Source organism: Carassius auratus, linkage group LG28B (assembly GCF_003368295.1).
Source record: "Carassius auratus strain Wakin linkage group LG28B, ASM336829v1, whole genome shotgun sequence".
Taxonomy (NCBI): Eukaryota; Metazoa; Chordata; class Actinopteri; order Cypriniformes; family Cyprinidae; genus Carassius; species Carassius auratus.
Window position 1 is genome coordinate 5,516,823 of NC_039293.1, and position 27,985 is coordinate 5,544,807.

Sequence of the window (27,985 nt, forward strand, 5' to 3'; positions counted from 1 at the left end):
TACGAAATTAAGCGTTACACTGCACTGGATTAAAACTAATTATGAAAGATTTGAAAATAAATCATGTCAATCCTTGCACATTTGGGGCTTATAGTGAAATTTACACATATAATTAGAACTGTTTTAGGAGGGTAAGAACCTTAATTTTCCTCTTGACCACAGATGGTGACAAAACGTCACGACACTTCAAAATTTTGGGACTAATTTGTACAGTAAGTGAGCTAAACTTGAAAAAACCTCCAAGGACATCCTCATTTGTAAAAACAATGTACAGTATATTCTGTCACAGTGTCATTCAGTTTGGACTTGGTTTTATTTTGCATTTTTCCCCAGTCTGTGTTGACGTTGTTTCTAATTTGATTAGTCAGCCCATTCAGCTGTGTCTTAATTAGTTACAAGCAAACAAAATGTGTGTAAATGTAATGTTTTTTTATTAGTTGTTATTTAAGATGTTATTCAATAATTCCACAACCTAAAATCAATACTGTAAATGGCTTCATAAGTCATCACAACCTAAAACTGAGTGTAATAATTTGGTCTCACTCTGCTGTAGTTGTTATATTGTTATGTTATATTATTATAATGTTTTCCTGTTAAAAAGTATTGAATTGCCTTTCCACCTTCTGTAACTATAGCCTGAGTTTCTTTATCATTATGAAACATTCCATTTCAGTAAATGTATTGTTTAGTTTAGCATTTTAGTAATATACATTACCTTACATTACATTAGTATAATGTGCCACTACAACTGAATTTTTACATTTCAATATTTTATTCAGAATACAACATAGATGGCATATCAAATGTTTAAACTGAGAAAATGTATCATTTTTAGGGGAAAATAAGTAGATTTAAAATTTCATGGTATCAACACATATTAAAAAAGTTTGGGCCAGGCCATGTTTACCACTGTTTGGCATTCCCTCTTCTTTTTATAACAGTCTGTAAACGTCTGTGGACTGAGGAGACAAGTTGCTCAAGTTTAGGAACAGGAATATTGTCCCATTCTTGTCTAATACAGGCTTCTAGTTGCTGAACTGTCTTAGGTCTTCTTTTGCCGCATTTCCACCGAAATTACCCGGAACAATTGTACCAGGAACATTTTTCTCCGGGAACTATTTCCCCCCCAGACCCGTTGCTTTCTGTGTTTTCACCACGGTCTAAAGTACCAGGAAGATTAGGCAAATAGACTGGTGATGTAGGTCTGTGCGCCTTTCTCAATACTAAGTACGCACATTTCGGACTTGCGTCCTTGGTAGTTCAGACTTTGTGCATTCGACTCGGGAGTGTGATGTCTGCGATGACACAAATCCGGTATATCTGCAAACAGCATTGTACTTCATAACTCAGTCAGCTGACCATGGCTGCACCTGCGCTTCTGGATCATGTTTAGATATGGCTTCTTTTTTGACCTATTGATTTTTAGCTGGTAACGGTGAATGGCACGGTGGATTGTGTTCACCGACAATGTTTTCTGGAAGTATTCCTGAGCCCATGTTGTGATTTTCATTACAGTATCATTCCTGTATGTGATGCAGTGCCGTCTAAGGGCCGAAGATCACGGGGATCCAGTATGGTTTTCATGCCTTGACCCTTACACACAGAGATGGTTCCAGATTCTCTGAATCTTTGGATGATATTATGCACTGTAGATGATGATAAATTCAAACTCTTTGGAGTTTTTCTCTGAGAAACTCCTTTCTGATATTGCTCCACTGTTTTTCACCGCAGCATTGGGGGGCTTGGTGATCCTCTGCCCATCTTGACTTCTGAGAGACACTGCCCTCTGAGAGGCTCTTTTTATACCCAATCATGTTGCCAATTGACCTTATAAGTTGCAAAATGCTCCTGCAGCTGTTCCTTATATGTACATTTAACTTTTCCGGCTGCTTATTGCTACCTGTCCCAAATTTTTTGGGAATGTGTAGCTCTCATGAAATCCATAATGAGCCAATATTTGGCATGATATTTCAAAATGTCACTTTCAACATCTGATATGTTATCTGTATTCTATTGTGAATAAAATATAAGTTTATGAGATTTGTGAATTACTCCATTCCTTTTTTACTCACAATTTGTACAGTGTCCCAACTCTTTTGGAACTGAGTTTGTAACTGTGTGCCAATAATCGAAAAAACAGTCACACACCAGTAGGTTGTGCAAGTTGACTATTTATTTGACATCAGTTATTATCAAAGGTCATTACAAATGCAGGTGAAACATTGTGAACAATTAAAAATTGTTCTTGTACAACAAATGCAGATGAACCCAAAATACAATTCACAATGTGTAAAACTGGTGTCCCAAACCAGGATAGAGACGGAGGGTAATGCTGGGTACACACCAAAAGATAATCGGGCAGATTTTGGGCAGATTTTCCCCCTTCCGACAATCCTAGCTATGTCCCGATTATCTTGATGGTTCTACAGATTATCTTATCAGGATTTTCTCTTGGTGTGAGGTGTGTTAAGCGTGTCCGAACATGATCTGAAGAAAGTCGGAGGCGGCCCGATCGCGAATCGTGTTTAATATTTACGATCAGAAATCCTGATGTGTGGGGTGAATCCCCGAGGATAAATGTGCGCACACTATGGAGTTTATCACGTGAAACAAAACAATATCCAATCAGAAAGCAAGACGATGGAAGATGGAGGCAGTCATGACGCAGGACACAGTGAAATTGATGTGGACAGCAGAGATGGAGGATCATCTTGTTGATTTGTGGCATCAGCACGAATGTTTATACAACGTGTCATGTATAAAATCATTCCAGACACTATTATTGCAATTTCTTCCCACATATTGTTCGCAATTCTTATTCTGAAGTCTCGTGAGAATTCGTGAGATTTCCTGTGCTCACAGTCGAGACTCTGGTTGAAAATCTGTTCATGTGTGGTGTGCTGTCTTTACCACATCATGGCACACCAGACACTATAGGAGCAAAAAGATTAAATCTAGGATTTTTTGGTCTATCACATTTTGAAAATCTTATAAGATGTAAAAAATCTTTCGGTGTGTACCCAGCATTAGTGAAGCAGATGGTTTATTAACAGGATGGAGTATGACAACGATATGGAAAGTCACCGAAAGGATGAAACCCAGAGTTCTGGTGAATGAGACAGGGGGAGACAGCAATGGAGAGTTGCCAGAGGATGGCAATGGAGATCTGAGGGCAGAGAAAGAGCAAGTTAGAGGAGACAAGTCTGGAAACATTTCGGAGTAGTGAACAGTAGACCTGACACCGGAGTACTGGTGTGATGATGGCTTTATCTTCGCTGATCTGCTTCTCGACCATGAACGGACCAATGTAGCGGGGACTCAACTTCATGCATTGCTGATGGAGAAGCAGATCCAGGGTTGAAAGCCATACCTCTCCTGGATGGTAAACTGGACTGGCGGCACATCGAGCATCCGCAAAGGCCTTGTGTCTCTGCATGGCGTGCTGGAGGTGGATGTGAGTTGAGTCCCACACTCTACAGCAAAATATAGAGAGCTTTGGTGATAAGTAAGTGGATATTTCATTACTGCAATATTAATTTCTCGCTAAAAATAACATAAAAAGTGGAAAAAGTTGATCAAAAACATACATTTACACACAAAATGACCACCAACCGCAACTTTCAGACGCCATCTTTATTTTGTGGTTTAACAGTCACAGAATGGAATGCACAGGATTGTGGGATATCATAGACAGCGAAGGATACATCTAATGCTGCCTTCAAAAACCGGTCAGATGAAGGCATCTCAGGAGAGAGTAAGTAAAGCTAACTTTGAATTCGGACGTGCCTTGATGCCTTCCTGTCTTGTAATGCGTCCTCCGAAGGCAGCATTTTTCAGTTTTTGGATGCAGCCATTGATCCAGGTATTTGTTTCTTTTTATTCAATAGCATTAACTCATGCATGTTTTCGTTTTATTTACTTTATTAACAAATGTATATGTGTATTATCAGTATTTGATCAAGTTGAAGTTGTTACCATGAATATCTGCTATTTATTTCTCTCGATGTGCACACTTTTATAGCATAAATGCGACAGAATTGCTGTAATATAGTGATATTTAAGCGATTGTTTGTATTTTTGGTGGGCTTATTTTGGAGAAAATCCAGGGCCATTTTTCACCAGTCCGTCCCTGAAGCTGGCCTACTTGTTTGTGCTTAAGCATTTTGGGTGGGAATCGGCAATGACTTGCACATTCAGTTTGTTGTTTGTGACAACAATCAAAATCACGATCTTCAATGTGGTTCACTGGAGAAAATACATGATTAAACCTCACTGTGACAGAGAATCTCAGATTTCTCTGGATCATACTGGACCCTGTGCTGGACACTGATGTTTGTAAGATTTTCTATTTATTTCTACTAAAGGAAAGACAAGGTAAGAGTTTTAATTCAGTTCTATTATATAACAAAATTACTTTTTCCCTTACATTTCTTTCAACTGCTTACACCAAATCTTTACTTGTCACACAATTTCTGAAAGCTGACACAAACACCAGAAGCACACACCAAATCTGCAAAACCATACACTAATTCTTGGCATTTGACTCAATCAAACTTTTTTCAAATAACAACACAATTATATGCAAAACACGAAAATCTAACAGGAATTAATATTATGACAAAGGTGATTGCAAATATTTGCTTTTGAGATGTGTTTGCTTTTTCAGGGTTGCCAACTCTCACGCATCTGGCGTGACACTCCAGATGCGTGAGAGTTGGCAACCCTGGCTTTTTGCAAGAGATGTGGCATATTTCATTTTGTGTGTGCAATTCTTGGATTTGTGTGTAAAGTTTGGAAAAAAGAGACAAAGTTTGGAACGTGTGTAAGCAGTTGAAAAAAAAAAAAAAAAACATTTCCTATATTAAATCTATGGCCTAAGAGTTTCAGATAGAATATTGTTTAAGATGTGAATAATACATGTTGTGCTAAAGAAAGTTCAAATTTAATATTTGTAAAAAAAAAAAAATCGGGTCCAAAATCGGGTCCAAAATCGGATGTAGTAATATAAAAAATATGAAAAATAAAATACATATAACAGCAATAAAAATACACAAATGCTCTGCAGTATAATGTGAAAGAGAACATTTCCACACACTGCTGTCAAATAATAAATGATTTTATTGGTCTTAATAAAATGTCTTGAAGCATAGTGTGAATAAAGTCCTTGAAATAAAGCTTAGCAGAAAAGTCATTCTGTAGGACTGACGGTTGCCTGTGTGTATTAGCATTAATGCTAAATAAAAAAAAATAAAAAACATTTTCAAATAGCTAAGATAGCTAAATAGCCTATATTGTTTTTGCCATGGAGAACAATGAAATTTGACAGACTAGTGAAATTGTGGTACTGTGACAACAGTATTGTGGGAACATCAGATTTCAGCATTGGGAATTTGAACCTGTGATTTTACATCTTAAATCATTTGTATTTCACTGTGAAATAAGAGAAGTCTGGAAATTATATGAAAAATGCAAAATGTGTCAGTACAGTATGTGTGTGTGTGTGTGTGTTGTGGAACAGAGAGATGTACAATTGGAGCTACAGAAGTTTATTTGACAGATCACATTTATTTATTTATTTATTTTCATCTTTCTTTTCAGCCAGGAAGAAGAGAAGATTCTTAGTTGAAGCTCTCGGAGAAGTAATAAAACCAGACTGGGTCAAGGGTGATTTGTTCCTTAACTTTGTTCTTTAGTTACATCAAGATGATGAGTTTGATCTGTGAACAAAATCAACTTCATGAATCTTCTGAAAATAGTCAATCCACTCTTGAGAAAGGAGGAAGAAGCCCACCTGATGTCGAATTAGATTTCATACTAGAGGATTTATTAAAATATTTGAATGAGTTTGAGATCTTGTGTGAAACTAAAAAAGAGATTGAAAAAAAATATGACATTGTCAAGGAACATGATGATTGCTGGTCAGAGGATGATATCAAACGAGCTTGGGGAAAAACACGAAGAATTGATGGTACCTTAAAGGCAGGGTAGGTAAAACATGTATAAAAAACTTTTTTTCCAAATGTGTTTAAACTTTATTTATATATCAATACATAATTAAAATGTAAGTACTCTGAAAAAGAAAGTATAAAAATCGAGTGTCTGTAGACCTCTAACGACTGTTTTAAAGACAGCTCATTATTTCCATTCACACCACCCCCTCCCTTCTGGGCGCCTTCTAAAGCCACGCCCCCAAAACACATGAACGCGCGACTCCGACCACTGAGCTGGAAGACGCATTATTTACCTGAGACGAGCGGAGAGGAAGGAGCAGAGTGCATGTAGTGAAATCATGTCAGAATCACATGTAATAAAAATAACTTTATAATTATGAAGATAAACAAACAAGATGTATTTTAGTACTCACTATCAAGCTAGCATATTGATATTGGTAAAGTTTAAAATATATATTTTTTGATTCGCTAACGAGCTAGTTATCTATAAGGCAAAGCTAAAAACAGGTTGCATGATACACGTTTTTCCATTACCATCATTTACACTGTGATGAAGATGAATTTCGTGTAAGATTCATAACATATACGTTGTTCTGCATGTACGAGTTTCCATGATGAAAGCATTGTTGACTCTGATGAGGACTAACGTTACACTCCAGAGACAAGTACCGCATCGTCAGCTCGAGGACAGGTCCGGGGTCGAGGGCGAAGCAGAGGAGGTCGTGCAAGAGGCCGTGCAACTAGGGTCCGAGGAAGTAGAGGCCGAGGACGGGGTGGTCGAAGTGCAGGGCAGGGCAAGGAGCACTTGAGTTCCCTCAGTTCCAGCCATCGCTGGAAAGGCACGCCGATATTAACTCGCGTTTTATTTCTTTGTTTATCCAAAGACTTTTTGTTCATTGCCTTTTCTTGTACTGTTACTGTCTTCCTTTTTTTGCCTGGTTTGCCTTCACTAACTGCATAGGCCGGTACAGTGAATTTTGCTTGCTGTTTCTCTGCCATTGTTTTGGTATTCCTAGGATCCGTGCCTCTTGAATTCCTCAAATCAAACGTGCGTACGCAAGTGGGCAGGTCATGTGTGGCAAAAGGGTGGTTGCCATGGTTGCGAGAGAGTGACAGTCGCCTAAGCCAATCCTATGTTTCGTGCCGAAAGGAAATAATGAGCTGTGTTTAATACAGATTAAACGGTCTAGAGTCACTCGATTTTTATACTCTTTTTATCAGAGTACTTACATTTTAATTATGCATTGATATAAATAGAAAGTTTAAACAAATTTGGAAGAAAGTTGTTTATAAATTTCTTACCTACCCTGCCTTTAAGAAGAATATACCAGGCTCTTGTGATAGTACTGCAGGTATTAAAAAGACAAAGAACAAAAGAAGAAGAGTCTGATCTGAACGAGGGTAGACATTTAGTCCAAAGATGTGCAGAGTTGAGTTTGAGTGATACACCTGACCAAATGAAAGCTGAAAGAGAGAATGGAAGAGGGGAAGATGTTATTTGGTCAAATGTTGATATAAATCAATCTTGTGGAAAAGCAGAAAGCCTGAAAGTAATCTCAGAAGAGAGATCATCTCAAAGCAGTGATGAACTAGAGACATTGGGAGCTGCTGGAGGAGATGAGCAGATGACTGGAGCAGGAAAGAAAGTATCAAAAGTATCAAGTCTTTCAGAGGATTCTGGTGTTGCATCAGCTTTTAGCAAAGATGTAGCTCCTTCACCTGCTGAAGTAAATCCAATTGCTAATTCAAGCAAAAGTGGAACCAAGAATGCTGCATTGATGAATGAGGATGAGGATACTTTAATTAACAACTGTGAGCAGCAAACATATGTTGACTATGATCAGTGCTTAGCAGATGTGCATGATAAAGAGAATGCAAGATGGAAAAATGGTCTTCAGTCAGCTTGTGGCATATCACAAAGACACAAAGAATGAAAGGAAACTCAGGAGAAGGATCAACTCATAGCAATGCTGAACCACAACAAACTGAACAAATGAAAGAGTTTACGGTCCAACTAAACGCAAATGGATGGATAATGCAGCATCAGAAGGTCTAGTTTCAACCTCCCGTGAAAGAGATGATCCAGAAAAAGTTCCAAAGATGCAAACAAGAAGTCGGGCAAGAGAAATTTCAAACAAATCAAATTCTCAAACCGTCTACATTCGAATCCCATTCTCAGTGATGTCTGGCAATGAATCACCCTCTAGCACAGACACAGAAGTTCAAAATAAAAACCCTACCTATAAACTAATAGACGGAGTTCCTAATCTTACTGAAATAAGGAAGAGAAAATCATATGCTCTGTTATACAACAATCAAACTAAGAATGCTGCATGGGTGTATGAGATACTCCATCCATCCATCCATCCATCATCTTCCGCTTATCCGGGGCCGGGTCGTGGGGGCAACAGTCTAAGCAGAGACGCCCAGACTTCCCTCTCCCTAGACACTTCTTCCAGCTCTTCCGGGGGGACCCCGAGGCGTTCCCAGGCCAGCCGGGAGACATAGTCCCTCCAGCGTGTCCTAGGTCTTCCCCGGGGCCTCCTCCCGGTGAGACGTGCCTGGAACACCTCCCTGGGAAGGCGTCCAGGAGGCATCCGAAATAGATGCCCGAGCCACCTCAGCTGGCTCCTCTCGATGTGGAGGAGCAACGGCTCTACTCTGAGCTCCTCCCGAGTGACCAAGCTTCTCACCCTATCTCTAAGGGAGCGCCCAGCCACCCGACGGAGAAAGCTCATTTCGGCCGCCTGTATCCGGGATCTTGTCCTTTTGGTCATGACCCACAGCTCATGACCATAGGTGAGAGTAGGAACGTAGATTGACCGGTAAATCGAGAGCTTTGCCTTACAGCTCAGCTCCTTCTTCACCACGACAGACCGGTACAGCGACCGCATTACTGCAGAAGCTGCACCGATCCATCTGTCAATCTCACGTTCCATCCTTCCCTCACTCGTGAACAAGACCCCAAGATACCTGAACTCCTCCACTTGAGGCAGGAACTCTCCACCAACCTGAAGTGGGCAATCCACCCTTTTCCGACTGAGAACCATGGCCTCGGACTTGGTGTATGAGATACTGAACAGTGAAACTTTAAAGCGAGAGGTTGAGAGGCAAAACAATGACTTTAGTGTGGATCAGTCGATTCATTCATTCTACCAAGCATGTAAGGAACCGTATCAGAATGACTATGTAGGAGGTCACAGGTGGTGTCAGGAAGCCCTTGATGACACTTTTTTAATGAGCAATATTTCACCACAGCATAAAGACTTAAATAAGGGCAAGTGGAGTTCGTTGGAGGCGAAATGTCAAAGTAAAGTAAAGGACAATCAAAATGACATCCGTAATGTCCATGTGTACAGTGGACCACTTTACCTACCAAGAGATAGGGTTGGGAAATATAAGGAAATGAGAGGCCAAGCAGTGCCAACTCACTTCTTTAAGGTGATAATTGTGGAGCATTGTGATGGGAAAGTAGAGCTGGAATACTATGTGATGCCCAATGAGGAGTTAGATCACAACAAAAACTACAAAGTGTCAATTGAAGAGATTGAAAGAGCCTCTGGGCTGATCTTCAGAGAAAACAGTTGTAGTAAGGGAGAGACTGACAGTGACAGGGAAATAACATGGACAGGAGAAAATGAACATGGAGAGACATGTACAGTTAAAACACAAGTCAGAATAAGCACACCATGTTCATAATGACTGGTACATGTGCTGACATGTGTACAGTAACTCACAATATTAACATGATAGCACAGCATCACATTGATTTTCCCCTATAGGTGTGTTAGGAAGAACTGACCATCTGTAGATGAAAAGAGGAAAGTTTGATTGACAAACCCTGCAATCGTCTCACTAGTGATACTAGTGGTTAAAACCATACCCCATGTATGTTAAAGTTGAATAAATCTCAAAACTGTTATATATTACTGTCTTCAAAATAACCAACAGTAAATGTCTTAATGTTTCACATGAGGCTTTTTGAAAAATATTGGAGTTACTTTGCATGTTGACTGCTTTTCTTAGCTATTTGCTATTTGGTCTAATAAATATATGCATATTATATATATATATATATATATATATATATATATATATATATATATATATATTTTTTTTTTTTTTTTTTTTTTTTACAAATTACATTCTTTTTAACTTTATATTGAACAAAGTATAAAAAATATGGAGCAGCACAACTGTTTTCAGTATATTAGAATGATTTCTGAATGATCATTTGAGTAAAAGTGAAAATTCATCTTTGAGCACAGGTATAAATTACATTTTACAATATATACAAATATAAATATACTCTCCCACAATATCATACAGTCTTGTTCAAAATAATAGCAGTACAATGTGACTAACCAGAATAATCAAGGTTTTTAGTATATTTTTTATTGCTACGTGGCAAACAAGTTACCAGTAGGTTCAGTAGATTGTCAGAAAACAAACAAGACCCAGCATTCATGATATGCACGCTCTTAAGGCTGTGCAATTGGGCAATTAGTTGACTTAGTTGAAAGGGGTGTGTTCAAAAAAATAGCAGTGTGGCATTCAATCACTGAGGTCATCAATTTTGTGAAGAAACAGGTGTGAATCAGGTGGCCCCTATTTAAGGATGAAGCCAACACTTGTTGAACATGCATTTGAAAGCTGAGGAAAATGGGTCGTTCAAGACATTGTTCAGAAGAACAGCGTACTTTGATTAAAAAGTTGATTAGAGAGGGGAAAACCTATAAAGAGGTGCAAAAAATGATAGGCTGTTCAGCTAAAATGATCTCCAATGCCTTAAAATGGAGAGCAAAACCAGAGAGACGTGGAAGAAAACGGAAGACAACCATCAAAATGGATAGAAGAATAACCAGAATGGCAAAGGCTCAGCCAATGATCACCTCCAGGATGATCAAAGACAGTCTGGAGTTACCTGTAAGTACTGTGACAGTTAGAAGACGTCTGTGTGAAGCTAATCTATTTTCAAGAATCCCCCGCAAAGTCCCTCTGTTAAAAAAAAGGCATGTGCAGAAGAGATTACAATTTGCCAAAGAACACATCAACTGGCCTAAAGAGAAATGGAGGAACATTTTGTGGACTGATGAGAGTAAAATTGTTCTTTTTGGGTCCAAGGGCCACAGGCAGTTTGTGAGACGACCCCCAAACTCTGAATTCAAGCCACAGTACACCGTGAAGACAGTGAAGCATGGAGGTGCAAGCATCATGATATGGGCATGTTTCTCCTACTATGGTGTTGGGCCTATTTATCGCATACCAGGGATCATGGATCAGTTTGCATATGTTAAAATACTTGAAGAGGTCATGTTGCCCTATGCTGAAGAGGACATGCCCTTGAAATGGTTGTTTCAACAAGACAATGACCCAAAACACACTAGTAAACGGGCAAAGTCTTGGTTCCAAACCAACAAAATTAATGTTATGGAGTGGCCAGCCCAATCTCCAGACCTTAATCCAATTGAGAACTTGTGGGGTGATATCAAAAATGCTGTTTCTGAAGCAAAACCAAGAAATGTGAATATGTTGTTAAAGAATCATGTAGTGGAATAACAGCTGAGAGGTGCCACAAGTTGGTTGACTCCATGCCACACAGATGTCAAGCAGTTTTAAAAAACTGTGGTCATACAACTAAATATTAGTTTAGTGATTCACAGGATTGCTAAATCCCAGAAAAAAAAATGTTTGTACAAAATAGTTTTGAGTTTGTACAGTCAAAGGTAGACACTGCTATTTTTTTGAACACACCCCTTTCAACTAATTGCCCAATTGCACAGCCTTAAGAGCGTGCATATCATGAATGCTGGGTCTTGTTTGTTTTCTGACAATCTACTGAACCTACTGGTAACTTGTTTGCCACGTATCAATAAAAAATATACTAAAAACCTTGATTATTCTGGTTAGTCACATTGTACTGCTATTATTTTGAACAAGACTGTATATATATCACCTAGTGAGTAAAAGCCCATTGCTGAATAAACTGAATAAATACCTCTCCGTAAATTATTCTTTCTCTTTATATTTTAAACAAAATATTCTATTGTTAAGATCCATCAGTGCTTTAATTTTCTGAGAACATTATAGGAGAGATTACACTGTAAAATAACAATAATAAAAAAACAGATAAATTAACAGAACAAAATGCATTTGTTCTGTTATTTTTAATTTATTTAAAACCATTTAGTTTAACAAATTAAACCATGTTTGTATTCTTAATCAGTGAGTTGTTTTCAAATGCAAATGCAATGTTGTTAAAGCCATAGAGTGTTTTTTAGAAATTGAATGTCAGTTTACAATATTTTTTCAAACATGGCAAAATAGGTCTATAATGGGCTAGTTGCATATCTCCGCCATCTTGGATTTCCGGTCTTGCGAGTGTGTGCGTAGGTATTTCCGGCTGTTCTTAAAGTCAGTGCAGAGAACCAGAGAATTTCAAATATTACCTTCTATATGTTTACGGGATTTATAATATCACTTCATATGCAAATAAGATATACACTGCTATTATCACTATACTACAAATGTTAACTGAGCCAGTGGATTTGAAACCGGTGTATGTTTCGGTCCTGTTGAATTAAATACACTAATGTTCACTATTGTTCACGAGATGAAAGTTTAACTCATGGTGTGTATACACAGCTATATGATGTATTTTATCTTACCAAATATGTAAATGTACAAATTACTTATTTCTTGAAGATGTTTGCATTGTTATTATTATTTTTATATGAAATATTTACCTCGTGAGACGTGGGCTGCGATTTATCTTCAGAAGTATCCATTTCTCAATTGTACACATACATCAGTCCGTTTTATCGTTATTTTCACAAGATTATTTTACACAGTAAAAAATACGTGACTTTTAATATCTGTTTAATCTGATAATTAATGCAAAACAATAACAATGGGTACTCCTAGACATATAATGATTTATGCTGCAGATCTTTCACAAAACAAATAACCAGATAAAAACACATGAATGCAAACAGCGATCTTTTATTTAAGGCAAACCTACCATAATTATACTACGTTTAATTGTACAGTTAGTTATAAATTGTTATCAAATAAAGTTAATAAAACGCTTTATCAGAAATCTCTGTGCGTCTTGTTTGACAGTCAGAAACAATTATCTTACATAACAGAACAAAACCAGCTCTTCGAAAATGAAAAGTATTGCATATTTGAGAGGTTTGTGTTTGAAAAAAGAAATCCCTGTGGACCTGAACTGACGCTGATCCACATAATCAACAGAATAATAAAGCAATCTCCGCGTTGTATCTTGATGAATTTCCACACAGAAGTACGCAAAATATAGGGAGGATGTTTCCCCATGTTTTTGATATACCACTATGGGCTGTTAAATTTGAAAATCTTTAATTATATACATCTAGCCAAGTTTCATATGTAAGTTTCCCTTACAGCCAGTGCGAGCGTCGCAAGACCGGAAATAAGTACGCACACACTCGCGTCGCTGAAGCTCACCGGCGCCATCTTGTGCAACTAGCCCATAGTACAGACATTGTTTATCATCCCCATTTGCAAAAACAGATAAAGAAAATATGAACAAGTGGCGGCAATATATATATATTATTAATAAATAAATAGTATATATAGTTTTCAAGTCTTTTGGTCAACTGAATCAAATGATTCGACTCACTGGGATTAATCGGTTCTGAATCTCCCGCGGTCGGCGTGCACAGAAGCGGCTCCGCCCTCTACCACTGGAGTATTCGGAGTGGGCGGGTCTTTAGAGCGCTTTTAGACTTCTGATTGGCCAAGCTCAAGCATCGTGCGCATTGCGCATGCTCAGTGACCCCACCGTTTCATCCTGTATATTTACTGCTAGTGAAAATGGCCGCCACAAATGCAGCCCAGATTTCACACAGTGAGACAAAAAACACTCTTACGCTCGACTGAATGTAACCGATGCCACCTGAACGCTGCGAGGGAATCTTATATAACGCAAAACCTCGTTTCGCACCCGATCCGTCGCTGAAGTAACTGTTTAACAGTGTAAGCGCTAATTTTAGCTCAAGCTAACAGTCCCGAGCGCGCGTGATCGAGCTCGAGCAGAACTGTAGAGAGTCGGTCCAATGGCGGATCCGAGGAAAGTCCCGTTCGTCACTCTCGCCTCATTCAGCAGCACACCGGCGGCGCCAGAGTCAAAGAAGCGCCGACGCGAGGACGAAGACAACGAACCGAGTCCCGGTGTCACCGGCGGCGGGGGGCCCTTCGGTACCGGGAAACCGGCATCTGACCCCGGCGAACCCAAACCCACCGTGCGCCTGAACCTGAGCCTGTCAGAACCGAGCGAGCAGAGATCCGCCGAGTTCAACTACAGCGAGCTGGTCCAGTCCGACCTGCAGGTGAGAGCACGAGACAGATCCGCTCAGAAAACCGTTACGAGTTCAAATCAAAGAACGTTACATTGTGTGATACTTAAGATGAAACTTTGAAAAGTCCAATACTTTATAACAACAGCCGTACCACAGACTGATCTACGTGACAGGAGTGTGGTTTAGTGTTTGTTAATTATCTGAGCTGGAAACTGAGAGTTTTTTTTTTTTTCATTCACTGAACCTGTCATGGATGTAGAAGTATATTTAAAAAAAAATCCAGTTCGTAGCCTTCAGATTTGTCTTGAATGTTGTTGTAGTGAAAGATCAGGGCTGGGGAAGGTTGTAAGTTCAAACACAGGTTTCTTGATGCTTTTCTTTACAACCTCTCCTCATTTTTATAACAAAACATCAGTTATTTAGCCATACATATATATATATTTATATGTATAGATCAGGTGGTGTTTGGTTATTGACATCAGCTTGACAGATCTGGTGTTTTTATTTTTCTTTAATGTCAGTAGTACTACATGTAAATGTAGCGTCAGCTCGGTTTTTGCCATGTATTGTGTTAGATATGTGTTATTTCATTGTTGCATTCAACAGGGCAGTTACCTTCAGAAAGTGGCACTTAAGTAACATTTATCTATGTAATGCTTTTTAAAATAGTTATGAGTAAATAAAAAGTGCACTGTAAAATCTATGCGCACATTGCACTTGATTTCTGAAATTTGTACATTAAACACTCAATTTAAAACCATTGCATGAATAAAGACTATATTGCACATTGATGAGCGTTAAGCTGAACTTTATTTGAAGTGAATACACAAAACTGCATAAGAGTATCTCTTCTCATTTGGGACTGACTGTAAGTGACTGTATCTCATTTGGACTGTATGTGACTGTATCTTTATTTGGGACTGTAAGTGAGTGTGTCTTTATTTGGGACTGTATGTGAGTGTGTTGGATCGCTCTGACTGTTTTCTGTCGTTCCTAAAGGTGAGGAAGGTTCCCGAGAGTCTCGCTCCAGCTCTGGACCCCAGCGACCCGTTCGCAGATGAAGACAAAGAGCGGCAAGAAGTCGAGGCTCTGGCCAGGAAATTTGAGAGCAAATACGTGTGTAATCTTTTATTGTTTAATACGATTTGTAAATCTTTATTTGATCTTATATACATCTGTCGTGTGAATGCTCATCCCCGCATGTGTTTTTATTCACAAAGAAAACTCTTAATCCTCATCATGAAGTGTTGAAGATTATTATAATGTGTCATGTTTATAGACGTAACATTGAGGTTAGCGTGTTGTTATCTCAGGGATGCACTGTTAAGAAGAAGCGACGAGACCGGGTGCAGGATCTCATCGACATCGGTTATGGCTACGATGAAACCGATCCGTTTATCGACAACTCTGAGGCCGTGAGTATGAGAGAGAGATCCTCGGAGAAATACACTGCTGATCGCCTCCTGAAACGCTCGCCACATGAGAGGAGAAAAGAGTCAATTCAGACGCAGCTGTAGATTGTGCTTGAGAAAATACATCATCCTCATACTAATGTTAAAATATCTATTAAAGTGTTTTTCTAATAAATGTATGTCTCTGCACAGTGATGCACATTTAATGGTCAGTTATGCACTGTGTTTCTTTCCTATAGCAAGCATGATTTCACTATAAAATTGGACTTGAGTTTTCTCCGGGTGTGTTTGAGGTAGACGTCCTCTTGTCTGTTGTGTGTGTGCAGTACGACGAGCTGGTTCCTGCGTCTCTGAACACTAAACTGGGCGGCTTCTACATCAACACGGGCACGCTGCAGTTCAGGGCTGCGTCTGAATCAGAGGGAGAGGACGGAGGGAAAGACACCAACCACTGCAAGGTGATCCTCCTCTTCATCACCGTGTGCATCCTCATCCTCACTGTTACAGCAGTGAACACATGAAATCATCACTGCTCATTCATTAATATAGAAATCTAACTGCACTGTGACCTAGTGCGATTATTAATCCAACAAATAGTTAAATAAACATACAGTCTGAATGCATTGTTTCCACACACTCTGCTTCACTCAGGTCCTTTTAGCTTTAATATCCAAGCAACAGCAGCTGAACTCATTTTTTGTGGACGTCTCATGTCTTTTTTGCCAGTCTGCTTTTATGCAATAATCACAATAATAATAATAAAAAAAAAGTAACATCAATATTTCATTTTAATTGGTTCAGTATCAGTAATTGACACTTTTTTATTTACTAGGTTTGGACATTATTGGATATCTATCAGCTGGTATTGGATATTTAATAGTTTCAACCCATTTTAAGATTCATCTAGCACTAATTTAATTGGAGAAGGATTGATAATGGCAAAGGTTTACCCTTGAAATGACATTAAAGTGTGCATTTTATAATAGTTTTTACTAGATTTAATAGTTTTTAATCAAGTAGTTTACCAAAGTAGTTTGGATTTGTAATGTTTGTCTATTGACTTTTTTTTAAATCAACCATAAGTTACTTTTTTTTACTCATTTCACAGTTCAAACTGTAGTTTTAGTCGTAGTAATCACAATACGTGCTGTTTGAGCATATCATGCAGTGGTTATTCTTGTTCAGGAGTGTCTGTGGTGATAACTGTGCTGATCTCTGTCTGATCTGAGTCTGTGGTGTTGGATTGACTGAGATGATGTTCTTGGCTCTGACTGACAGAAGGATGGAGAGGAGCGGGTGATAAAGAGAAGGAAGAAGAAGCAGGATGGCAGCCTGGAGGAGAAGAAACCCAGGAAATTCAAAGTACCCAAACCAGGGTGAGTCCAGACACGCTTTGTGTTTGACTGTGCTGCTCCGAGTCGATTCTTCTAGCACTAGAGAGATGTTATTGATCATTACGCTGCATCACACTGCTTTTATTAAGACGCTCTGACAAATCAAACCAGGGAAAACTCAACTTTTAAAAACAGTCTCTAGACCCTGACGCCTTTTTATATGTTTTATATGCATTGTATTGTTTGACTAAAATCATTATATGAACCGGTCTATTTCAATTATTGTTAAAGAATATTATAATAATATTAATGTCAACAATACAAGTGTACAATTTCAATACTTATATTTATAGCTATTGTAATTTCTTAATGTTCATATAATCAGACTACAGATAATCCCAGTTTCAGTTTTATTCCTGTTAATCGTGCAGTGCTTCTACGTGAACTGAGCATAATTTATGACCACTAGATACTTTAGTTTGATAAATTATATTTATTTAGCAGAATTATTTGTGTGTTGATTATCTCATTTTGATTGATTAGATTTTCCTGAGTGAATTTCAGCGTTTTATTTTAAAAAGTGTAAAGCAGATATAAATGATCATTCAAAAGAAAGCTTGTACTGTCTGTACTGGAAGTCCTGACACCAAGACCAACTCTTTTGTGTGTAAACACTTGGCCATAAAGCTCTTTCTGATTATTCTCAATGGTGAAAACAGTTGCTGCTTCATGTTTTTGTGGAAACTGTGGAACATTAGATTTTTCAGGATTCTTTGAATAGAAAGTTCAAGCTAACAGCATTCATTTAAAACTGAAATCTTTGAGTGTTGAGTGTGTGTGTATTTACCCTTCTGTGTCTGTGTCTGCTAGTGTTTCGGCTCTGAACCGGCCGGAGAAGAAGAAGAGGAAGAAGCTGATGAAGGACTCTCTGTCTCTGGCCGCTATGATCCGCCGCTTCAGCCGTGAGAAAGAGGAGATCCGGAAGAAGAACCCGGCGTCTGCGGTCAAACTCGTCCGCGCTCCGCCGAACACCGCTGCTGCCGCGGTCACCCCTGGCAGTGACCTGACCATGGCCGACCTGACCTCTGACCCGGCGGTGATGTCACTGCTGGGCGGAGCCACCGAGAACGACATGCTGCAGGAGCTGATGGGCGACCTGGACTTCGGTCTGCTGGACTCTCCCGGGCCGTCCAGTCCGGGGCAGAGTGAGAACGGCTCCGCGGCAGGACAGAAGGCCGGAGCGGCGGGGCGAGTCCAGAAGACGGGGCTGATGCCGCCCCCTCCACCTCTTCCCAGCAGCCTTCCTGCTCCGCTGCTCAAACGCATCGAGGACCTGCGCGTGGTGAGTGCTCTCCTCTACATCCACATCACAGAGCTGTGCTAGCTCCAGCTAAACTGATTCATGAGCCGCGCTTATTACGCTTTCAGAGACGCGAGCGTAACGGAGCTGAGGGCTTTGACATGCAGTGTGAAAAGCTGAACAGTTTTTAATCTGTCTGCGTGTTAATATAGTTTAATAGCAATACAGCTACTAAAGCAGCACTTGTGTGCAACAATATACTTCAAGATAATTACGGTCTGACTTCAGACTAGAGCTGTGCGATTTGGGAAAGAAATCAAACTTTGATTTTTCTGGTAAAAAATTAATTGTGCCCTTTTTTTTCTGCAAAAAACTGTTTAAAAATTGTTATTAATATATGATAAAATTAAATGTTGTTTAAGTGTTAAATTATAATACTAAATTATTACAGTAATTTTGAATTATTTTTTAGTAGTAATTATTGTAATAAATTTTTTATAGTTTCTTCTTGTATTTAAATGTTATAATAATATGAATTTTCAAGCTTTATTGTATTATTATTATTATTATTATTATTAAAATATTAAGCAAATGAAAAAACTTTATTTTTAAGAATAACACATAGTAATTAAAAATAGTATTAATAATTGGAAAAAAAATATTATTCTTTGTCTTGCCTTTCTTTCTTTGTGCTTTTTTGTATGGGTGCACAATTAATGTTTGATTTATATATCAATATGACTATAATTAATTAAAATATTAAATATATATATATATATATATATATATAGTATCTAATTATTGTAAAAAATAGTATGCAAATAAAATAAAAAGAGTATTTCAGGTCACATGGTATTTTTAAGTGTCCTAATATTGTGTTGGAGTCCCCTACAACAGGTTGAAATGCACCTGAGGTCAGAAAACATTGTAATTTTCTCAGGATATACATTTAATATTGTGATTCCTAAATGCTTCGTTCCCAGTAAGTTCAAAGCAAACCCCTCCTCTTCATTATGCAAAAAACCCAGTGACATATACCTGTAACAGACAAAAGATTCGGAAATAAGACCACTCCTTAAGACCGCCTCTCTCTTCTGAGAGACAATATCTTTCTCAATACCTTTTTTATTAACAACTTTGCAGATTGTTTTCATTTAAGGATAGCTATGTTATAAACTGCAAAAGAGATATTTTTTTAAAAGCCCATAAGAATTATATAATAGCAAATACTAATACTAGTATTTATCCCAATTCTTTCACTTTTCAATATATTCTGTTAGTTTAATTAAATTACAGTCTTTGTGGTGTGATAATCAAACTGTGCCATATAGCAATTTCAGATTTATTCTGATGAATTGTGCAGCGTCACTGTTCATTGTCTGATTTTGATTATTTACGTTTTCAGAGTGATTTTCTGTATTTTATTTAAAAAAAAAGTTTTCTCCTGCATTGCACAACTCAGCTGATCAATAGTGACTGTGATCTTCAGTAATAATATGAATGTAGAGTGTGTGTGTGTGTGTGGTCTTTTCTTTCCAGGCAGATTGTGAAGGAGAGAGAGGAGGAGACGAGGTAGAGAGAGGTGTAGGAGGAGCAGACCATCATGATAGAGAGAAAATAGACAGAAACCAGTCAGAGCAGGAGGAGGGAGAGGTTAGAAAGATGGAGAACAGGGTCAAATAGTGTCAGCCAATCAGAAGATGCTGTTCAATTACTACACAACTAAATACAGTGTGTGACTTCAGCAGGGAGGTTTGAACAATATACATGTTCTCAAACACGATGCAAACAGCCGTGATATCTGCTATAGAGTTAAACCACATCTGAGCTGGTATTAAACGCTTGTTTTCATCCCAGGCGTCTCGTCAGTTCGACATGGAGGGCAGGAAGAAGTTTTTCACACTGGACATGAACAACATCCTGCTGGAGTGAGTTAATTCGGCTGTTGTTTGTGTGTCAGAGTCTCTCTCTGTCTCTGGTGTTCATGAGTCTCTCTCTGTGTATCTGTAGCATCGAGCTGCAGGTGCAGGAGCAGCCCGTGTCTGTGCGCACTGCCGTCTACTCTCATCTGGAGGCCTTCGTGCCGTGTAATAAAGAGGCTCTGCTGAAGCGGCTGAAGAAGCTGAGTCTGAACATCCAGGACGACCGTCTGCGGACGCCGCTGCACAAGCTCAAGCTGGCCGTGTGCAGCGTCATGCCCGAGCAGATCGCCCGATACAACATGGACTGCATGGCCAAAGTCGCCAAGTGAGAGCCTGATCCCACTTCAAATAAGCACATTTCAGGATTGAGGGGGTTTGGAGAGCTCGGGGGTTTTAGGGATCGCGCTCTTCCTATTTTTATTTTCAATAAATATATTTTTTTTTTTATATTTTAGAGCTTGGTGTAACTAGAAAAAAACATTATAAAAAAACTGATCAATGAAATATATAGGAATTGAAACCAATTAATAATAGCTATGCCCACTTGGCTAAACGTTTTTATACATTTTCATGACTTTTCCAGATCTAGAAATCTTATTTTTTTTTAAACGAGGCTTTCCTCATATATGCTAGTTTTCCAAAGCCGTGGAAATCAGTTTTTCAGATAATTGAAATCTTCAATCTCTTGATGTTTGGTTGTTTGAACACTTGTTTGGCAGGCAGCAGACGGAGGACGGCGACAGAAACGGCTCGGAGGACGAGGATGACGAGAAGCCAGGAAAAAGAGTCATGGGCCCCAGGAAGAAATTTGTGTGGGACGACAAGCTCAGGTGAGACTCCGAGATCACGCACAGATCAGGAAGAGTGAGTAACGTGAGAAATCAGCTGCTCAACGACTCTCAACCTGTTTCACTACAAGACGGTTTCAACGACTTTTGATATTCACACTCAGTGAGCGGCAAAATATGTATGTGAATGGATCAAATTATTAAAACTAATGAAATTCTGTAATTCCAGGAGTTTCAAGAATTATATGTTCTTCAGGATTCATACCATGGTTATTATCCATAACTAGAACAAAAACCCATTTTAACTTCAAAATAAAGTATAAAAAACTGAAATAAATAATATATAACAAAAAAAAAAAAATCTAAATAGTATTAGTTTAAATTAATAAAATACACAATGTTAATATATATATATATATATTTTAATAATACAGAAGTACTATTATTATTATTAACTTAATAAAACTTTTATTTATTACAATTTCCAAAACATTTTGCCGATTTTATTTTACAAATCTATAAATTGCTCTTAAATGTCCCTCATATGTGCAGGTTTGTGCAGGTTTGTGACAGTTAAAATAAAAGACTGGCATGTTGTTGATAAAGCTGCTCTTGTGTTCTTGTGTTCATGTGAGATGCGTCTGTGTTTGTTTGCGCAGGACTCTGCTGTGTAATCTGGTTCAGGTGAAGCTGGGCTGTTATGAGCTGGAGGGTCAGAGTTCACTCTCCCCTGAAGATTACCTGAAGGTCTTCATGGAGACGGAGGTCAAACCGCTCTGGCCCAAAGGATGGATGCAGGCCAGGTGTGTGTCTGCTCTGCTGCTGAAGTCTGTGCTGGGAAACCATGTTTGACTCTCTCTTTCTCTCTGTTTCTCAGGATGTTGATTAAAGAGAGCCGTGTGGCTCACAGTCACCTCACAGGAAATACGTGAGTATTTTTCCCTTGCTCATTTGTAAAAGCAAACAAGTTGTTTTGGCCTATTTAAAGGGATCATTCACCCAAAAAGAAAATGAAGTTATTTTTCTCGCTCTCATGGCTTTTTTCCTTCAGTAGAACAAGTAAAGAAGATTTTATGTTGAAACCGTGCTGCTTGGTGATTCATAAAATAGACGTCGATGGCTGCCGTTACTTTGAGAGTCAAAAAAGCATATACAGGCAACACTAAATTAATACCCATGGATCCTTATGATATTTTTTAGCTCTTAAGAAGCAACACAATCAGTCTGTGCAAGAAACTGAACATTAAAATTAACGCCTCAATTTGTGACCCTGAAGCACAAAACCAGACACAAGTAGCACGGTTATATTTGTAGCAATCGCCAGCAATACATTGTATGGGTCCAAATGATCCAGTAAATATCACGTTCTATGAAGCTATTTAGTACATTTCCTACCGAAAATATATCAAAATGTAATTTCAGATTTTCAAATCTTGCCAAATATTGTCTGTTCATAATAAACCATTAATCGATGGAAGTAAATTAACAGCATAGTTTTCAGTGAACTAGCACTTTTACTTTTTAATACTTGAGTACAATTTAAAGTTGTACTTTTTTTAAAGTACTCTTTTATGAGATGAAGCAGCACTTTTCTGTTTTCAGAGTGAAGAAGAGGATGTTACCAGCTCCGAAAGCGAAGCCCAAGCCTCAGGACAGCAGTGTGCTCCAGCGTCCGTCCGTCTCTGTGGACTCCGCTCCTCCTGCAGTCGTCCAGCGTCCAGTCGTGTCAGTAGACGCCGCTGCTCCTGCTCCCGCGCAGCTAGCCATGTCCCCGCCGGAGCCCATCTGTCTCTCAGACTCTCTGGACGAGGACCTGACCGCCCCGTCGCTGGACTCCATCTCTCATGCTCTGGCCATGCTGGGGAGCGTCGCCAAAGACCTGGCCCAGTCCCACAGCCCGCCGTCCGCCGAGCCGCCCAAACAGCCCCAGCTGCTGCTCGCGTCTCCACACCTGGCCAAAAAGAGCGGGAGCACCCCGTCTCCGCCTGCTTCTGCTCCCAGTGTGCTCTCCTCGACGCCCGTGTCTTCAGTCGTTAAAAGTGTGGGCGTCCTGACGCCGGTTCAGAGACACTCCGTTATCCCCGCTCAGCGACCATCCTTGACTCCGGTCTCCAAGATGGGTGGGTCTCAGGTGAAGCCCCGCCCTCCTCCGACAGCGTCGCCTCTTCACGCCCCTCAGAAGATTCTGGCGGGGAAAACAGTAGGCACCATGCCGACGGGCCTCATCAAATCCAGCAATACCAGCTCAGCGCGCGTGCTTCCTGTCGCTTCCTCACCCTCGCTGTTAAATGTCAAATCTGCGCAGCCTTTCCACGTGACGCCGCAAGCCAAAAACCACGAGTCGCCCAAACCGGGCTTCATCACGCACGTGCAGGCCACCCTCACCAAGTCACCTCACAACCCCAGCTCTAACATCATCAAGCTCACGCCCACCGCCTCGCCCGTCGTCTCCAGAACACCCACACTACCCAGCATGCACCAGCACACCTCCAAGAGCCCGGTTTTCCACACGGGCTTCATTGCTGGTGGCTACAGAGCTCCCGTGGGGCAGAGGAGTTCATCTCAGGGCAACAGCATCTCTGGACTCACCACTACAACCGCACCTGTCACCAAACCACCGGCCACCAGCGCCTCACCGGTGACGGGGACAGCCAATCACAGTCAGCGACACAGACAAGTGGGCGGAGCTAATCAGGGAGTGAAGACAATCACATCTGTGTCTACAGCCACAGCGTCTCCACTCTCACAGGTCTGTCTGCTCACGATTAAGATTTGTTATTTGCCTGTTATATTTTTAATTGATATTAAATCTTAAAAGAAAGATTTATTATTTATTAATTTCTATTTAGTACTTTCAAACTTGAGGACTATTTTTAGCACAAAATCTCTTCACCAAGAGCAATGTAAAAGTGTCTCTTTCTCAGGAAAGTTTACTAGCATAATTATAATATTACTTCTAGAAACATCGTAGTCCTTAAAAAAAAAAAAAAGAATATCATATAAATTTAATATCACCAATGTAATTATTCTTTTATACTTTTAAATGTACATTGTTATTAAAATATTATTAAAAAAATATTTATGTTTTTATATTTTATTAATTAAGGTTAATTTGTGAAAATGTAAAAAATAATTTCTTTTAATTAAAATTAAAGTTTTCTTTGGTAAATTTTAGTAGAATAAGTACTTTTAATGGATATTTTCTAAATGTGTAATTTATTTTATTTTATTATTTTATTATATATAATTTATTCAGGCAGCTTTTTACAGCAGCTTTTTTCCCTTAAAGGAATATAATCATTCCATTATTCGCCCTATAATTATTTTTTAATTACTAATTATTTATTTGGTATGTAATTATTTATGCCACAGATTTTGTAACTAAGCTTAATTTAACTCAAAATACAAGCCACTACTCAAATGTTGTGTTTTTATGAGTTGTTTTATTAGTTGGCAGATTTGTTCAGAAATTAAACTGATACTCATAGGGATGTGTTGTTTTAACCCACGATGAGGTGTTTGTAAAGCTGTGCTCTAACGGTGTGGTGATGCTGGTGATGATGATGATGGGGATGAGGATTATACTGGTGGTGATGATGATGCTGGTGTGTTTTGCAGGTGTCGTCCTCCAGCGCTCTGCTGGGTTCGGCCGGTCCGTCTCTGCCGCTGGGCTTCGGGATGCTGGGAGGTCTGGTCCCCGTCTCTCTCCCGTTCCAGTTTCCAAACCTGCTGAATCTCTCTTCCTCTGTGGTTTCCACGGCGACCACCGGCGCCTCCACCAATCCCAGCAGCTCAGGGTTCAACCTTTCCCAGAGTGAGTCGGTGTGACCAGTGAATATAAAGAAGTTCATTAATTATCATTATTACTTAAGTCTTAGAAAGGTCATTCTATCTACTCTTGTAGATCCCCATCATCTTTATCACTCTGATGTTCCTGATTCACATTTGTTTCATATTCACACGTTTCATAAACTAAAGTTTGGGAGCAGAACCATTCTTAATGCTTTTATACAGGAGTTTCTTCTGCTCAGCAAGGCTGCAGTTATTTGATCAAAAATAGAGGAAAAATAATAATAATGTGAAATATTATTACAATGTAAAATAACATTTTTCTAATTTAATATACATTAAAATGTAATTTATTCCCATGATGCGAAGCTGTATTTTCAGCATCATTACTCCGGTATTCAATGTCACATGATCCTTCAGAAATCATATTAATATACTGATTTATTATCAGTGTTGAAAACAGTTGCACTGCTTTATATTTTATTTGAAACACACGATCGTTTATTTTCAGGATTCTTTGATGAATAAAAAGTCAAAAAGAGCAGCATTTATTTAAAATAGAAAACGTGTTTACCGATATACACCACAGTTCAGATGTTAGGAGTCGGTAAATTTGTATTCTTTCTTTTCTTTTTTGTAAGAAATTCAAACTTTTTTCCAGCAAGGATGCGTTTAATTGTTTAAAAGTGATAGCAAAGATTTATATTGTTAAGAAAGATTTATATCTTGAATAAATGCTGTTCTTTTTAACTTCTTATTCATCAAAGATTCCTGAAAAAAGTATCGGGTTTCCAAAAACAATAATAAATCAATAATAAGTATATTAGAATAATTTCTGAAGGATCATGTGACGCTGAAGACTGAAGTAATGACTGATAGAAATTCAGCTTTGAATCACAGGAATAAAGGGGTATTAAAATAGAAATCATTTAATATTGTAAAAACATTTTGCAAGATGAATGTTTTTTTTTTTTTTTCTCTGTATTTTTGATCAAATAAATGCAGCCTTGATGAGCAGAAGACACTTCTTTAAAAGCTTAGTCTTACTGACCCCAAACGTTTGTCTGGTAGTGTATACGTGTGTGTGTTTATTGAACAGTGAAGAATAACCACTATAACTGTCTAACTATAAATCAGATTTTATTGGACTGATATCAGGCAACAAAAATGTCACTAATTGACTTATTAAAAAATACTACCTATCAAATAACATCCTGAAATGCTTATATATATATATATATATATATATATATATATATATATATATATATATATATATATATATATATATATATATATAAATGATTGTTTATTATAAAATTATATAAATTTGCATTGGTGGTCTTTAAGTGACACATTTACGTGCACCTGTGCATTTAAAATGGATCAAATCTTCATAATTCAGTCTTATTTTTAGGTTTTTCTTAGGTTGTCTATTAGACATAGGCTCGTATGAGCCTTCTTTAGTTGATGTGTTGTGTGTGTGTGTGTGTTTTTGTGTGTACAGCTGCAGTAACTTAGTATTTACTTATTTAGTGCATAATTTAGTATTTTATAATATTTAACGTATGTTTTAATGGGAAGTAAATCATGTTGACTCATTTTGTTCAGCATTTCCATTTCTGCAAGTGATGCTGTTGTCATTGTTGAACTTAAAGGGGTCATGAACTGCCTCATATTTTTATTTTGGACTGTTCTCGGAGGTCCACTTACGATTGTTACATCAGAAACCATCATAATTAAGAAGTAATAGGCTATTTTGTGTCCTGTTTTGGAGGATTGCAGGAAATCCACGTTCATTATTAGTGTGGATTTGCAGTGAGAATCGGTGGGCGGGGCTAAACAAGCGGTGATGTAGAATCGGTGGGCGGGGCTAAACAGGTGGTGATGTAGAATCGGTGGGCGGGGTTAAACAAGCGGTGATGTAGAATCGGTGGGCGGGGCTAAACAGATGGTGATGTAGAATTGGTGGGCGGGGCTAAACAGGCGGTGAAGTAGAATCGGTGGGCGTGGTTAAACAGGCGGTGATGTTGAATCGGTGGGCGGGGCTAAACAGGCGGTGATGTAGAAGCCGGCGTTTATGATCTTCTGTAGAGGCGCTGTTTATCCACTCTTTTACATCATATATAAGAACAGAATGCCTTCAGTATAAGCTGTTTTTAGACTAATGAGAAAGTTTAGAGTTCTGAAACGTACAGAATGTTTTTATAGCACAATGACCTCTTACATGTGAAAAGATGAGGGGGATTCTGGTTTCCCAGTTCATGACCTCTTTTAGACACATTAGATGTCGCAGCTGTGTGTGTGTTGTTCATCTGCTCTTCATCACGTGGCTCCTCATGAATCTGCTTCCTCTCATTGAATCTCTGTGTGTGTCTTGTGTGGGGTGTGTGTCTCTCTGTCCCGTCTCTCCTCAGATGTGTTAAAGGGTCTCATGTCAGGGGCTCAGGCCGCTCTGCCGCCACACTTACAGCTGGCTTTCTCAGGTAAACGCTGAGCGTGCCACGCTCCCGCTGCCTGCATGTGTGCGTTTGCTGCTGCTTCATCATCTTCAGTCGGGACGAGTCACAGTGCTTCATTACTAACTCTCTCTCTCTCTCTCTGTGTGTGCAGATGTCAATCAAACGCAGGGAGATTTGCAGAGGAAGACCTTATGACATCACAGAACGTTGATCCAGAACTGACTCCGCCCACTTTTATGCATGATTTGCTGGCCGTCCAATGAGACGGAGCTGTTTTATAGTCATTTGAATATTGATGCTGATGAGTAATGTTATTTGTTTGAATAATCCGTGGGTTGTACATATGTATCAATGTTTACACAGACAGACCTGATCACTGTGACGGGGAGGGAAACACAGAGTGTGTGTGTGTTTGCATGTCGATTAGCCCGCAGCTTCTGTAAATGAGTTTTTTTCTAAATGTGTGGAGCGTATGAATCTTGATGAGTGAAGGTGTTCCTCCCTCTCTGGTGTGGGTCGGTGTCTCTGGTGCTGTTTACCAACGAAACGCCCTTTAAATTGTTCAAACCAAATGATGAAGGGCGGGACGGCGGCCATTGTAATATACTTGAACTTTCAGGACTTGCGTTTCAGGACACGAGCAAAATAAAAATGCAGAAGCCTTAGTCAAAACTCTCTCTGTGTC

At 39.0% G+C, this 27,985-nt stretch overlaps 1 protein-coding gene across 1 annotated transcript; it reads left to right on the forward strand.

Moving 5' to 3' along the window:
• The first annotated feature begins 13,780 nt into the window (after positions 1–13,780).
• LOC113067845 (ubinuclein-2-like) lies at positions 13,781–27,972 on the forward strand. The gene is made up of 15 exons (XM_026240333.1): positions 13,781–14,323; positions 15,293–15,409; positions 15,607–15,708; positions 16,032–16,163; positions 16,984–17,081; positions 17,910–18,381; positions 20,197–20,267; positions 20,350–20,586; positions 20,981–21,091; positions 21,709–21,852; positions 21,927–21,977; positions 22,652–23,798; positions 24,668–24,863; positions 27,256–27,324; positions 27,452–27,972. The coding sequence occupies exons 1-15, from the start codon at positions 14,051–14,053 to the stop codon at positions 27,493–27,495; spliced, it is 3,264 nt and encodes a 1,087-aa protein (XP_026096118.1). The 5' UTR covers positions 13,781–14,050; the 3' UTR covers positions 27,496–27,972.
• The last annotated feature ends 13 nt before the right edge of the window (positions 27,973–27,985 follow it).